Here is an 11,943-nt window from a genome sequence, read left to right on the forward strand (position 1 = left end):
CTTGGTGCTTTGTCCCTTTTTTTTTTTTGAGATGGAGTTTTGCTCTTGTCACTCAGGCTGGAGTGTAATGATGCGAACTCGGCTCACTGCAACCTCCACCTCCGGGGTTCAAGCGATTCTTCTGCCTCAGCCTCCTGAGTAGCTGGGATTACAGGCACGTGCCACTATGCCCAGCTCATGTTTGTATTTTTTTTTCAGTAGAGACGGGGTTTCACCATGTTGGCCAGGCTGGTCTGGAACTCCTGACCTCAGGTGATCCACCCACCTCGGCCTCCCAAAATGCTGGGATTACAGGCATGAGCCACCGTGCCCAGCCAGCTTTGTCTCCTCTTTAAGGGCACAGAGGTGCTCTGGCTGAGGAGCAGTGGCATCACAGGACCGGGGAAAGTACAATTCCCTCAGTTTGCATTGCCACAGCTCTCTTGCCCTCATCCCTCCCCTACTTTTTGATAAATCATGCTCAATGGTTAGGGCTAATGTAATAGTTTTCTCTTAGCGTCCTTCCGAAAGAGCTTGTACTTACATTTAAAATAATTCTTTAAAAGCAAGAATTTTTGAAAATGGCAATTTTTGAAAATGGTAATTTTGTAAGGATGCAAGTCTAGTATTAGGGCAAAGGACCCATGTTTTTCTCTAATAGGACTTAGTACGGACTAAGCAAGGGTGTTTTGCTGAGATTTAGCTAGTTTGAGATTTAGCTATGTGTTTTACTGTTGGACGTTACAGGTTATGAGCATATAATTTGTTCTGTAAATCAAATCCTTTGAATACTGCATCACCTGTACATCAAAGATGACACAGTATACCTGGATCAAATACACCTGGGTGAAAAAGCTAGAACAGAGACTCAACCTAAAATCCCCTGTGTGTGCTCTCTTGGTCTTCACTGTTCTGCCTGCCTAAGCATGCGTTTTATTAGAGGCCCAAGATGATTCATGATCTGCAGAAATGGGCTTCTGAGCAGAGTGAGGAGACTCTTGTGTGGTGGGCAGCTGGTGGCCACTGTGGGATCACAGCAGAGCTTTCCTCAGGGCCTGGTAAAGGATAATTAGGCTGTAGAGTTTGAAACAACTTCACCAAATGCTGCCAAGGATCTCCTAGTGTAGAAAGGCTTTCCTTTACTGCTTTCCAGCTATATGGGCTCTATAGGGGCCTTGGTTTCATGGGTGAGAGGAGCCAGCAGTGTCTAAAGCTCATGTGAGTTATGAGATGTGCGTAGAAGGGAGAGGTTTTCTGATGGATACTTGAGATCTTTGATTTATTTGTGACATGAATTTTAGTGTTTTCTTGAGTGCTGTGCTGTTACAGCTTGTACATGTTTCTAGTCTTTCTGGGTAGCAGAACTTGGTATTAGGTCCTCCAAATTTCATGTGGTTGCCTTGAGTGGGTTTCTTAATACTGCCTGTTCTTTTATTCTCACTTCAGTTTGCTACCTTAGACACCTCACTCCCTTAATGCCTACTTTTTCATGTTAGTTATCATGAAACAAGACGTAGTTTATTCTTGGGTCGATATAGAGGGTGCAGTTGTCAAGCCATTTGCATGTACATTGCAATGGTGTGGGTGACTATCGACTGCTTTGTCCTCCATGGGTTTATTAATGACTACCAGGTATCAGTTCTGAATCAGGCTTCTTGGATGTTACATGTTGAAGCATAAATCTGAGGCCAAAACTGGGTTATTTGTCAACATCATTATCCCAGCCCTCCCATATCCTTGCATTTTATAAGGCAGTGGGCAGCAGTCTTCTCTGGGAACCATCACCTGGGTCCATGTGATGCCTGGTGTCTGTCTTTGAGCAGGAGGTCAACTCAGAGGGAAGTTGAGATTGCCCTAGACACCTTGGGAGTTGGAAGACTATTCTCTGGGTTGGCCTTATTTTTGCAGACATGGAGTGGTGAGAGGCAAAGGCACTGGTGATTGGTGGCTGGCTGTGGAAGCAAGAGGCCACCATAAGGGAATAATTTAAGAGTCACACTCCTCTTATCCCACCCTCTCCAGGGAGGCTTGGGTCAGGAAAAAGACTAATTCTTCTTTTTTTCTGCTTAATTTTTGAGAAGTTAAGGGAGAAAGATATTAGGAAGGGCATATGGTAGTGGTCAGGACTTTTGACTTGGGTGTAGGAAGGAAAGCAAGAGGCTGCCTCAGCATGACAGCCAAGAGTGAGAGGGGCAGGCTCAAGAGGACTCTGAGGAGTGGCTCTGGGGCCCAGCCTGTAGAAAAGCCGGAAAGCTTTCTAGCTCAGAGAAGATTATGTGGCAGGGTAGGTATGCAGCATGGCTAAGTTATTATTGTGGCTTCCAGATTTCTTAGGATCTAGGCATGTTTCACTCCATATTGATATTACAGCCCTTATTGATGATTTGGTGCATTTCATGTTTGAAGGACCTCTGTTAGAGAACTGCTTATCTGCTCAAGCCCTTGGGATTTTGATTTTTGATTTGGAGATGTTTCAGGTGGGATAATATATCTATTTGAGTAGGTCTCCTTTGTAACCTTAATTCTGTTGATCCATGCTCCTTCTAGAATCTCGTGGTGGGGTTTGGCTGTTTTTACTGTCTCCATCAGATTTCTTCCCACTGCCTCTCATGCACAGTGTGCCAGCTTGATTTTTTTTTAAACTCACTTTCCTTTGTAGGAAAACCAGTCTCTAGTTTTACTTTGCTTTTGTACGCTTCACCTGATGTTAAAACTAGAGACTTTACATTTTCCTATGAATCATTTGCTATTCAAAGTTTTGTCCCAGTCTAGATATCTGTTCTCAGGTTTTCTCAGATGTTCCAGATATGACTTACATGGCTCAAGGATACAGGCACCTGTTACAAACACCTTTGAATTTGCCTTTTCATTATAGTAAAATAAATTCAGAAACCTGAATGGTCAGCCACCATCTAATAAAATGGCCCAGTTTAAAGAGCTTTATTGAGATATAATTGACATGCCATAAAATAGTTGTCCTTTGTCCTTAACTTAAATAAGTTTGGAGATTAAGAGGAAAGGATGAAAGGTACAGCTGTATCTAGATGAATGAAACCTACACAATGTATTGGACAGCCATAAATATTTGGTTCCCGAGGCTGCTAGTCTGCCTACCTTCAGGCATTTGATGAAGGTGGAGATAAGCTAGTCACCTATCAAAGCTCATTGTTATCCATTAGAAGTTTGGTATCTGTTTCTTTTGAGACGGAGTCTCACCCTGTCACGCAGGCTGGAGTGCAGTGTTGCAATCTCAGCTCACTGCAACCTCTGCCTCCCAGGTTTAGGCAAATCTCCTGCCTCAGCCTCCCGAGTAGCTGGGATTATAGGTGCCCACCACCATACCCAGCTAATTCTGTATTTTTAGTAGAGATGGGGTTTCACCATGTTAGCCAGGCCGATCTCGAACTCCTGACCTCAGGTGATCTGCCCATCTCGGCCTCCCAAAGTGCTGGGATTATAGGCATGAGCCACCGCGCCAGGCCTGGTGCCCGTGTTTTTAGAAATCATTCATCTTTGATTTGGCTTTTAGAAAAGTTATAAAACTAAAGATGAGTAATTGATCATTGCTCCTAGATTTTGACAAGCCAATACATTTTAGCTAATTATACTTAACCTTAAATTTATAAGAAAAAGCTCAACAAAGGAATAATGCTGTCTGTGTTCCACTCCATTTTGGCATCTGGGACACACTGTGTGCCATGCTTCCTGTGTGTTCTCCACTGTCTAGAAGCAGATGGTAAAAGTCTTTACTGATTACACACACCCTGGTCAGAGCTGAATGCGATGATTCCTGAAAGGCTCTTTTTCCTAAAGAATTAAAATGTAACTTGAGTTAGATTCTGCCAATGAGAAAAAAAAAAAAACACAAACATTTATGACCCTAAAGTGAACCTATAGCTTTTAAGTACAGAAAAAGTATTTTTAAAAAAGTAGGCATTTATACATTTAGCAAAATATGACATGTTACGTAAAGATCAGGATCAGATTTGAATGACTTTTTTTTTTTTTTTGGAGACGTAGTCTCGCTCTGTCTTGCCCAGACCTCCACCTCGTAGGTTCAAGCGATTCTCCTGTCTCAACCTCCCAACTAGCTGGGACTATAGGCATGTGCTACCATGCTGGACTAATTTTGTATTTTTAGTAGAGATGAGGTTTCACCATGTTGGCCAGGCTGGTCTCGAACTCCTGACCTCAGGTGATCCACCCGCCTTGGCTTCCCAAAGCGCTGGGATTACAGGTATGAGCCACCATGCCTGACCAAAGTGTAGGTAGAAGGCATCTGAAGCCTATGTAGATTGAGAGCTTATTAGGTTTGGGAGAACTGAACCTCTTGGCGTGGAAGGTGAGAAGCCAGTGTGAAGGTGGTGGTGAGGTGGGGATGAGAACAGTGTCTGTGGTAACAGGGTCTCAGGGTTGGCTGAGATCCAGAGCAGGAGTAGGCAGCATGCTTCCTCCTCAGACCAGGGCTGAAGGCAGGTTTAGATGTGGAGGGGACCAGAGAGCAGCAGAAGGAGCTTATGCCTATTTTCTGTAAAGGAAAGGGGTGAGTTGTTTATCTGCAGGGTTTGGGGGCTTTGGGTAACCATGAAATTGATGTAGGTGGAATTAAGGAGAGAAGAGTTTTAGAATTCTTTCTGTAGGGAAATTTATTAGTACTTTAATTTAAAATGACCTGACCCTGAATTCCTCTGAGCCCTAAAAGAAGTCTTAGAGAATTGAAAAAAAAAAAATATCCCTGGATCCAAAACATTATCTACATGTTGTCAGAGTTGTCAGGATTCTAGCAAAATTTGCTTTTTTTAAATTTTTTTTTATTTTTTTTGAGACAGAGTCTTCTTCTGTCACCCAGGCTGGAGTGCAGTGGCATGATCTTGGCTCACTGCAAGCTCCACCTCCCGGGTTCAAGCAGTTGTCCTGCCTCAGCCTCCTGAGTAGATGGGATTACAGGCGCCCGCCATCATGCCTGGCTAATTTTTTGTATTTTTAGTATAGACAGGGTTTCACTGTGTTAGCCAGTATGGTCTGGATCTCCTGACCTTGTGATCCGCCCACCTCGGTCTCCCAACATGCTGGGATTACAGGCATGAGCCAACACGCTCAACCTTTTTTTTTTCTTTTTCTTTTCTTTTTTTTTTAAAGAAATGGGATCTCACCCTGTTGCCCAGGCTGGAGTGCAGTGGCACAGTCGTAGCTCAGTGTAGCCTTGAATTCCTGGGCTCAAGTGATCCTCCTGCCTCAGCTTCCTGAGTAGCTGGGAGTACAGGTGTGTGCCAGTGTGCCCAGCTAAGCTTTGCTTTTTCATTAAATAATTATTTTTAGTTTTTACTTTTTGGACCACTCATTATTGGAAGCTTTATTCTTTAGATCTGAAGGAGAGGAGCTCATGCCACCAATCAGTTACTTGACCAGCAGAGAATGCTCCTAAAATTGCTTCCTAGAATCTCTTTTGGGTTCTGCCACAGCATTTTGGATGGGTCTTGTGAGCATCTGCTTCATGATCCCAGTTTCAGATTTAAAATTTGGAAAGTGAGTTTATGACTGTGTCCATGTGTGACAAAATACATGGTGAGAAATCAGCATTGGGCAATAAATACAAAGTAGAGACAACAAAGTGAGGTGCTCAACTGGAGATTCAGGTAGATCTCTTTCCTACTGATTTCCCCTCCTCTCTCATGGTCACATATGATGTGTTCGTGGCCTTCTGGGATGAATATATATACATCTGCTTCTTCTGCTTTAAAACTAAGTAAAATTTGGGTTTGTCTGCTGCTGGAAGAGTTTGGAATGGTATGTAGTTCAAAGCTTAGTCCCTGCTTGAAAATTTTCCAGGATTGCTCTTGATTTGAAAGCTTTTTGTTCAATTCTTCTGGATCAACTAACCCTCGATGTTCTTCAAAATGAAAGAGAATTGTCTTCATGAATTTTCTGGCTAGCCTATGCCTGTTTGAGCAGTTTAACCTTTCATGTCCCCACTCAACCATGGACCTTCAGTTGTGGTATCTTAAATTTTAAATACAAGTGTTCTGTCCATGAAGCCTAAAGAGACACAGGGCCCTGGATACTTTCTTCTTTACTTACTTTTAACTGCGGCACTTTGTTAGTGGATTAGCTAATTTTGGTCAAGTCTATGAAAATATGCCTGTAAAAAGAGGCAAAAGTTGTAATCTGGTAAGCACTTGAATGATTTTCCCTGTATTTGGACCCTGCTCTCCTTTCCCAGTTATTTGTATGAGCTTGTGTGCTTGTAGGGGCTGAGAGCCTGTCTGTGTTTCAGTTTATCATTGTTGCCTCCAGACACTCATAGTTCCTTTGAGGCAGGTAAATGCTTAGTATTTATCCACTCACCTCTGGAGGGGATGTGTGGCCAAGGCTATGGAATAGTCTCAGGCCTTCTATGTGTGCATGTGTTGGCACATACACAGATGCTCCCACAAAATCTGGTACAGATCATACATGCACTTGCACAAGTATTAGGAGTACTAGGTATTTAAAAGGGGCTCAGTTTTTCCAACATAGCTGGCAGAAATTTTGAAGACTCTAAATTACTGAATTACACAGTTTATCAAAAAGTCACTAGTGGTGGTTCCAAAATTACCAGAAGTCCGCGAAGCGGAGCTACCCTGCTGAATGATCCTAGCTTATGTTACACACTGGTTTCTAATGGCTGGGTAAGCACAAAATGCTTGGTTTTTAAGTGCTTGGCAGGCACTTTAACCTTTAAAATGAAAAAAGATGTAACCAGTCAGTATAAGTTTTAAAATAATAATAACCAAAAAAAATCTTTTTTGTGCCTACGTTGGGCTTATTCCATCTTGACTTTCATTAGGTTGATGTATTAAATGAATTTTACAATTTATTATTGTAACAATTAGAATCCTTTGCTATTGGCAAGGCTGACAGTTGACGTTTGAGCAGAAAGATAAGTGTCCTGAGTGGCAGCTACATTTACTTGGGAATGCCTGTTATCCCTGTTAAAGCAAAGAGGTGGGTATCTTTGTGTCCTCTCCCTTTTGAAGGGAAACAGTTGGGATTCTAATGCAAACCTGAAATCTGTGGCAGATGCCAGAATGTACCATTTACAAAGCCCAGGGTCCCTAGAACAAAGTATTTCATTGATGTTCTGGTAATTTTCTTGCCTTTGGCAAGTTCTTGTAAGAATGGAAAGAAAGATAGTTTCTCTAGCATACTTTTTTTTTTCTTTTTGGCTTATAACAGGAAATATGGGTTTCTGTTAGTGTTCTATATTTTAAGTCTTTTGTTGCAATGTTCTGATCAAATGTTTATGATAGCATGGTTAAGGAGCTTATTCACATTCTTGGTTAGAAGATCAAGGGCAAGAGCTTGAAGGGCTGAGGAGATAATGAGCAGCTGTGTTCTTCCATTTTGTTAAAGTGTTGCATTTTAGATTCCAGGTAGAAGGATTTTTTCTAGTGCCTCAGCTGATTTCCCTTGCTTTGGTTGATGCAGGTGAGAAGGAAGAGCCCCCTTGGGTTCCTAGAAGATTGATGGGAGAGACTTCTGTGAAGCGAGTAGTCTGTTTCCTTGCATAAGGGCTGTGTGGCCATTAATCCTTGTCTGAGGGTTGCTTTGACAGTCTTGGGGGACATGTGTGTCTATCTCAGCCATCAATAACAAGTCTGGCTGGCTCATGAAGTCTGCGTTCGTCTAGATCACTACCCCTTCTACTGACAGTTTCCCACCCTGTCCCTTTGGTCGACTCACCATGTGGCCTACATGGGTCAGGCCTCTGTGTTTGTACTAATGAACCTTATGCTTTCTTACCAGGAAGAGGAAGAACAGGAGGAAGAAGATGATGATGAAGATGATGATGACACCGATGATTTAGATGAGCTTGACACTGACCAGTTGCTGGAAGCAGAGTTGGAGGAGGATGACAATAATGAGAACGCAGGGGAAGATGGGGACAATGACTTCTCTCCGTCTGATGAGGAGCTAGCAAACCTTCTAGAGGAGGGAGAGGATGGGGAGGATGAAGACTCTGATGCAGATGAGGAGGTGGAACTGATCCTGGGGGACAGTAAGTATAGGGCAGAGTTCAGGCTGAGCCTTGGCACCCAGGGCAAAATCCCTTCTTTTGTGCCTATACAACTTAGAGGGCAAAACCATACCATGGTTCTGTGCCCTGTAACTTGATTCACTGTTCTGGTCTCTTGAGGCAAAGCACCTTTGCATCTCTGCCCTCCTCTCCTTTCAGACTATGGAACCCAACTTACCTTTCAAGTAGAGATTGGCAGACTTTTTCTGTAAGACCAGACAGTAAATATTTTATGCAGCCGGGAACGGTGGCTTATGCCTGTAATCCCAGCACTTTGGGAGGCTGAGGCGGGTGGATCACCCGAGGTCAGGAGTTCGAGACCAGCCTGGGCAACATGATGAAACCCTGTCTCTACTAAAAATACAAAATTAGCCAGGCGTGGTGGCACATGCCTGTAAATCCCAGCTACTTGGGAGGTTGAGGCAGGAGAATCGCTTGAACCTGGGAGGCGGAGGTTGCAGTGAGCTGAGATCACACCACTGCACTCCAAAGCATATATATATATGTGCTTTGTAGGCCATATGGCCTTTATTGCAGCTCTTCAACTCTGCTGTTGTAGTGAGAAAGCAGTCATAGACAATACATAAATGAATGAATGTGGCTGTGTTCTAATAAAACTTTGTTTTGCAAAAATAGGTGGTGGGCTTGTAGTTTGTCAGCTCTTGCTTTAGAGAATTAGCCTTAGAATGAAAGGCCAAAGCGTAGCTCTCCGCTGAGAGGCAGGGCTAGAATCAGTCAAAAGTAGCCCATCATGGGGTGCTGTTCTTTTTGGGGTGAATTATAAAGAAATGCAGGCCTTCTTGTGGAGGAGCCCTTTCCTGTCTCCCTTTGGCTAATCCCTCCTAACAGCCAAAGGACAAATATTTTCCCTTTGGCTTCTGGTTTATTCACTTCCTTTTATTTACCTTTTTTTCTTAATCCAAATTTTGAGGAACAAACTCCAGTTTTTCTGGTTACTTCCCATTAGGTTTCTGAAGTCAAGTTGTCCCCTGACTATGGTAATGAATCCTGCAAAAATCAGCAGATAATTCAAAGAGCCTGTTAGCTCTGCAGCTGTACATGAATCTTCTTACCAAGGCTGTATTTTGAGGAAGCTTGAGGGTGGAAGGGTAGGGGAGTGTCTTCTATCTGTTCATCTGCTGTTGATCAACTTCTGTTTTATCATACTTGGAGGCTGAGGTGATTCAGTGGAGTAGGCCAAAGCCATGGTCAGACATTGGGCAAGTTTTAGTGAACATTTTTGTCATATGTGAATAGTGAGACATGGGAAACAAGTTATACCTCCTTTCAATTACAAGTAATTAGCAGGGCAGGTTGGCAGGGTCAACAAACAGCAGGCCAGCTGATGGTGGTGCTCCCAAAATAAGAGAGCATCACTTTAATTTTCCATTCTTAATTTGAATATAAAGCCACTCAGTTTGTATTTGGCCTGTACAATTACTACCTCTTTTAGCTGTTTAGGAAATTCCTTCTTTCAAGCCAAAGGTAATCTGGAAAACTTTAACTCTATCAGTTGTGAGAATGTTGTAACTTTATGAAACTATTTACGATGTGAAAATAATGGATCACAACTTGAGGGCGTCTCAGAGTGGACTTCAGAGTTGGGGTGGAGATGCAGAGGTGGCATCTGGTGCACACTCCATAGCTCTTGTTCTGTTTCATAGAAGATCCCAGCTGCTGTCAGCAAGCAGAGCATTCTTAGCACCCATAGTTTTGCCTCACACTAATCCTTTAGAGCAGTAGCTCTGAACCTTACTGGGCTTATGAAGAGCCCTTTTAGGATAGGGTGAAAACCATAGAAATGATAGAAAACTACACCCATGTGCCCCCACGTACCTTTACATAGACCTTGGAGTCTGCAGGGACTTGATGATTCCAGATGCAGAGCACTGGCCCTAGGAAGAGAAACACCTTGGATTCTGAGACTTTTTTTTTGAGACAGAGTCTCGCTCTGTCACCCAGGCTGGAGTGCAGTGGCTCAATCTTGGCTCACTGCAAGCTCTGCCTCCCGGGTTCACGCCATTCTCCTGCCTCAGCCTCCCGAGTAGCTGGGACTACAGGCGCCTGCCACCTCGCCCGGCTAATTTGTTGTGTTTTTAGTAGAGACAGGGTTTCACCTTGTTAGCCAGGATAGTCTCGATCTCCTGACGTCGTGATCCGCCCGCCTCGGCCTCCCAAAGTGCTGGGATATAGGCGTGAGCCACCGCGCCCGGCCTGATTCTGAGATCTTTATGTGTCTGTGCTTGTCAGCCCTGCCTCCAAAGCCTGTATGTTGTGGAGTGATAGGTTAAACACTACAGGGATTAATTATACCTAGATTGTCTTTGCCTTAGTGACCTTTCAGAATGGGAGGTCCCAACCAGGGTTTAGGACTGGGTCACTTCAACACTTGGAGAATGAGGAAAGGATAAGGAAGGTAGAGAAAGGCGTCCTAATCTGACCACCAGAGGGGAGTTGGTGCCCAAGCCCTGGAGGTTTTCTCTGAGACTCTGAGCCTGACAGTTATTTGCTTAAAGAAGATTGTGCTGTGATCTCGTTAAGCTGCATTTACAGTTCTTAGATGTGCTACAGCGTGGTTAAGATTCTTAGTTCTTAAGAGCTGCATAGCTGCTGGACAGAAGGGTCGCGCCAGCAGGTCTGGCATTGTTGGCTTGTGGAGAGCATGAGTCCTGGGGATGTGGTGGATGCGGCCACAGGGATCAGGCAAGTTTGTGGTGTGGGGTGGGGACACGGTGCTGGACTTGGCTCTGGGGAGGAGGCCCTACACCTTCCTGTGACACTTCCTCCTGGAGCTCTTATAGCAGAGGAGCTGAGGCTTGCTTTGTTCAGCTGTGTTAGAAAATAGTTCTTTGCCATCTCCATCTTGTTTTCCTACTCTTCACCAGTACAGTCAGTGTGCCCACTTAGACCCAGGAACACTGGTTTTGTCAGCCATTTCTTTTGCTTACTTCAAGACTTTTTGGTATCATTGCGATGCTTTTCTTGGTTTTCCTTTGTCCACTTCAGTTTCCCTCCTAAAGGAAATTGTGTTTGGGGATGGTGAATGAAGGAAGGAAGGTTTGGGAACATGAATTGTTCTTTCCCTGTTTGTCTAAGAGTTGATTCTCTTAGGCACTGGAAGAGGCTGATGAGGGATTCTTTGCATCTAGTGACTGCCCCTTAACACATGGGGCATTTGCAGGGCTCCGGCTCAGGGTTTGTCTGTTTTACGGGGGACCTTGTTAAAATGGTTTCATAGCCTCCTGAGCTACGAGTAATCAAATTGGGCACTGAGAACTTTCCTTTTCTTTGACTCAGTGAATATTAGAGTCCCTACAGCTAGGTACCCTGTTTCTTTCTGATTTTGATCAGCCAGACATGGTGTATCTACCTCATCTCGAGGGTCCTTTTTGCTACCACTTAAGTTTCACCCCTTAACAGATCCTTCCAGAAGTGTTAATGTGTCCATGTGCTGCCAGAGAAGGCAGATTATCAAGCAGAGAGGGTCCTCATCAGAGACAGTGCTGTCTTCCAGGGCGTCACACTGCTCCTGCTGGCCTCCTGCCTCTGGATGGGTAGCTGCTTCTCCTGTATTGCTACAAACTGGCCTGCACCTTTTTGGGAATATAATTTGCAGACCATATTCCGAAATTACAGAGGCATGAATCTAGGATGACTATCTCTGTCTTGGTGGTCGGTCTTCTGAGGATTGAAGGGCGTGACTAAGGTGTTTCAGAAAAGATACATCTCTCACTTTTGCCTGGTCTTAGCCTGCCTTTCTAGTAGTGGTCTCTTGAGGTCAGGCAGGCCTGTGCCCATCCTTGAAGGACACCAGAGATTAAGGGCCATAGAGGCTCACTCACTCCTCCCCTCAGCTCTGCCCCTTTGCAGCCATTTAAAGTGGCATGGGGGGGAAGCTTCAGATGGCA

General features: G+C 44.1%; 1 protein-coding gene across 4 annotated transcripts in view; it reads left to right on the plus strand.

Moving 5' to 3' along the window:
- Nucleotides 1-11,943, plus strand: part of DCAF1 (DDB1 and CUL4 associated factor 1) — a 102,806-nt gene that overhangs the window by 87,657 nt on the left and 3,206 nt on the right. For all 4 annotated transcript variants that reach the window (XM_026448008.2, XM_026448009.2, XM_026448010.2 and 1 more), the window contains one exon: nucleotides 7,765-8,017. In XM_026448008.2, coding sequence (XP_026303793.1) covers nucleotides 7,765-8,017 — 253 coding nt within the window. The remainder of the gene's footprint in view (nucleotides 1-7,764; nucleotides 8,018-11,943) is intronic.

This window comes from Piliocolobus tephrosceles, chromosome 2 (assembly GCF_002776525.5).
Source record: "Piliocolobus tephrosceles isolate RC106 chromosome 2, ASM277652v3, whole genome shotgun sequence".
NCBI classification, from domain to species: Eukaryota; Metazoa; Chordata; class Mammalia; order Primates; family Cercopithecidae; genus Piliocolobus; species Piliocolobus tephrosceles.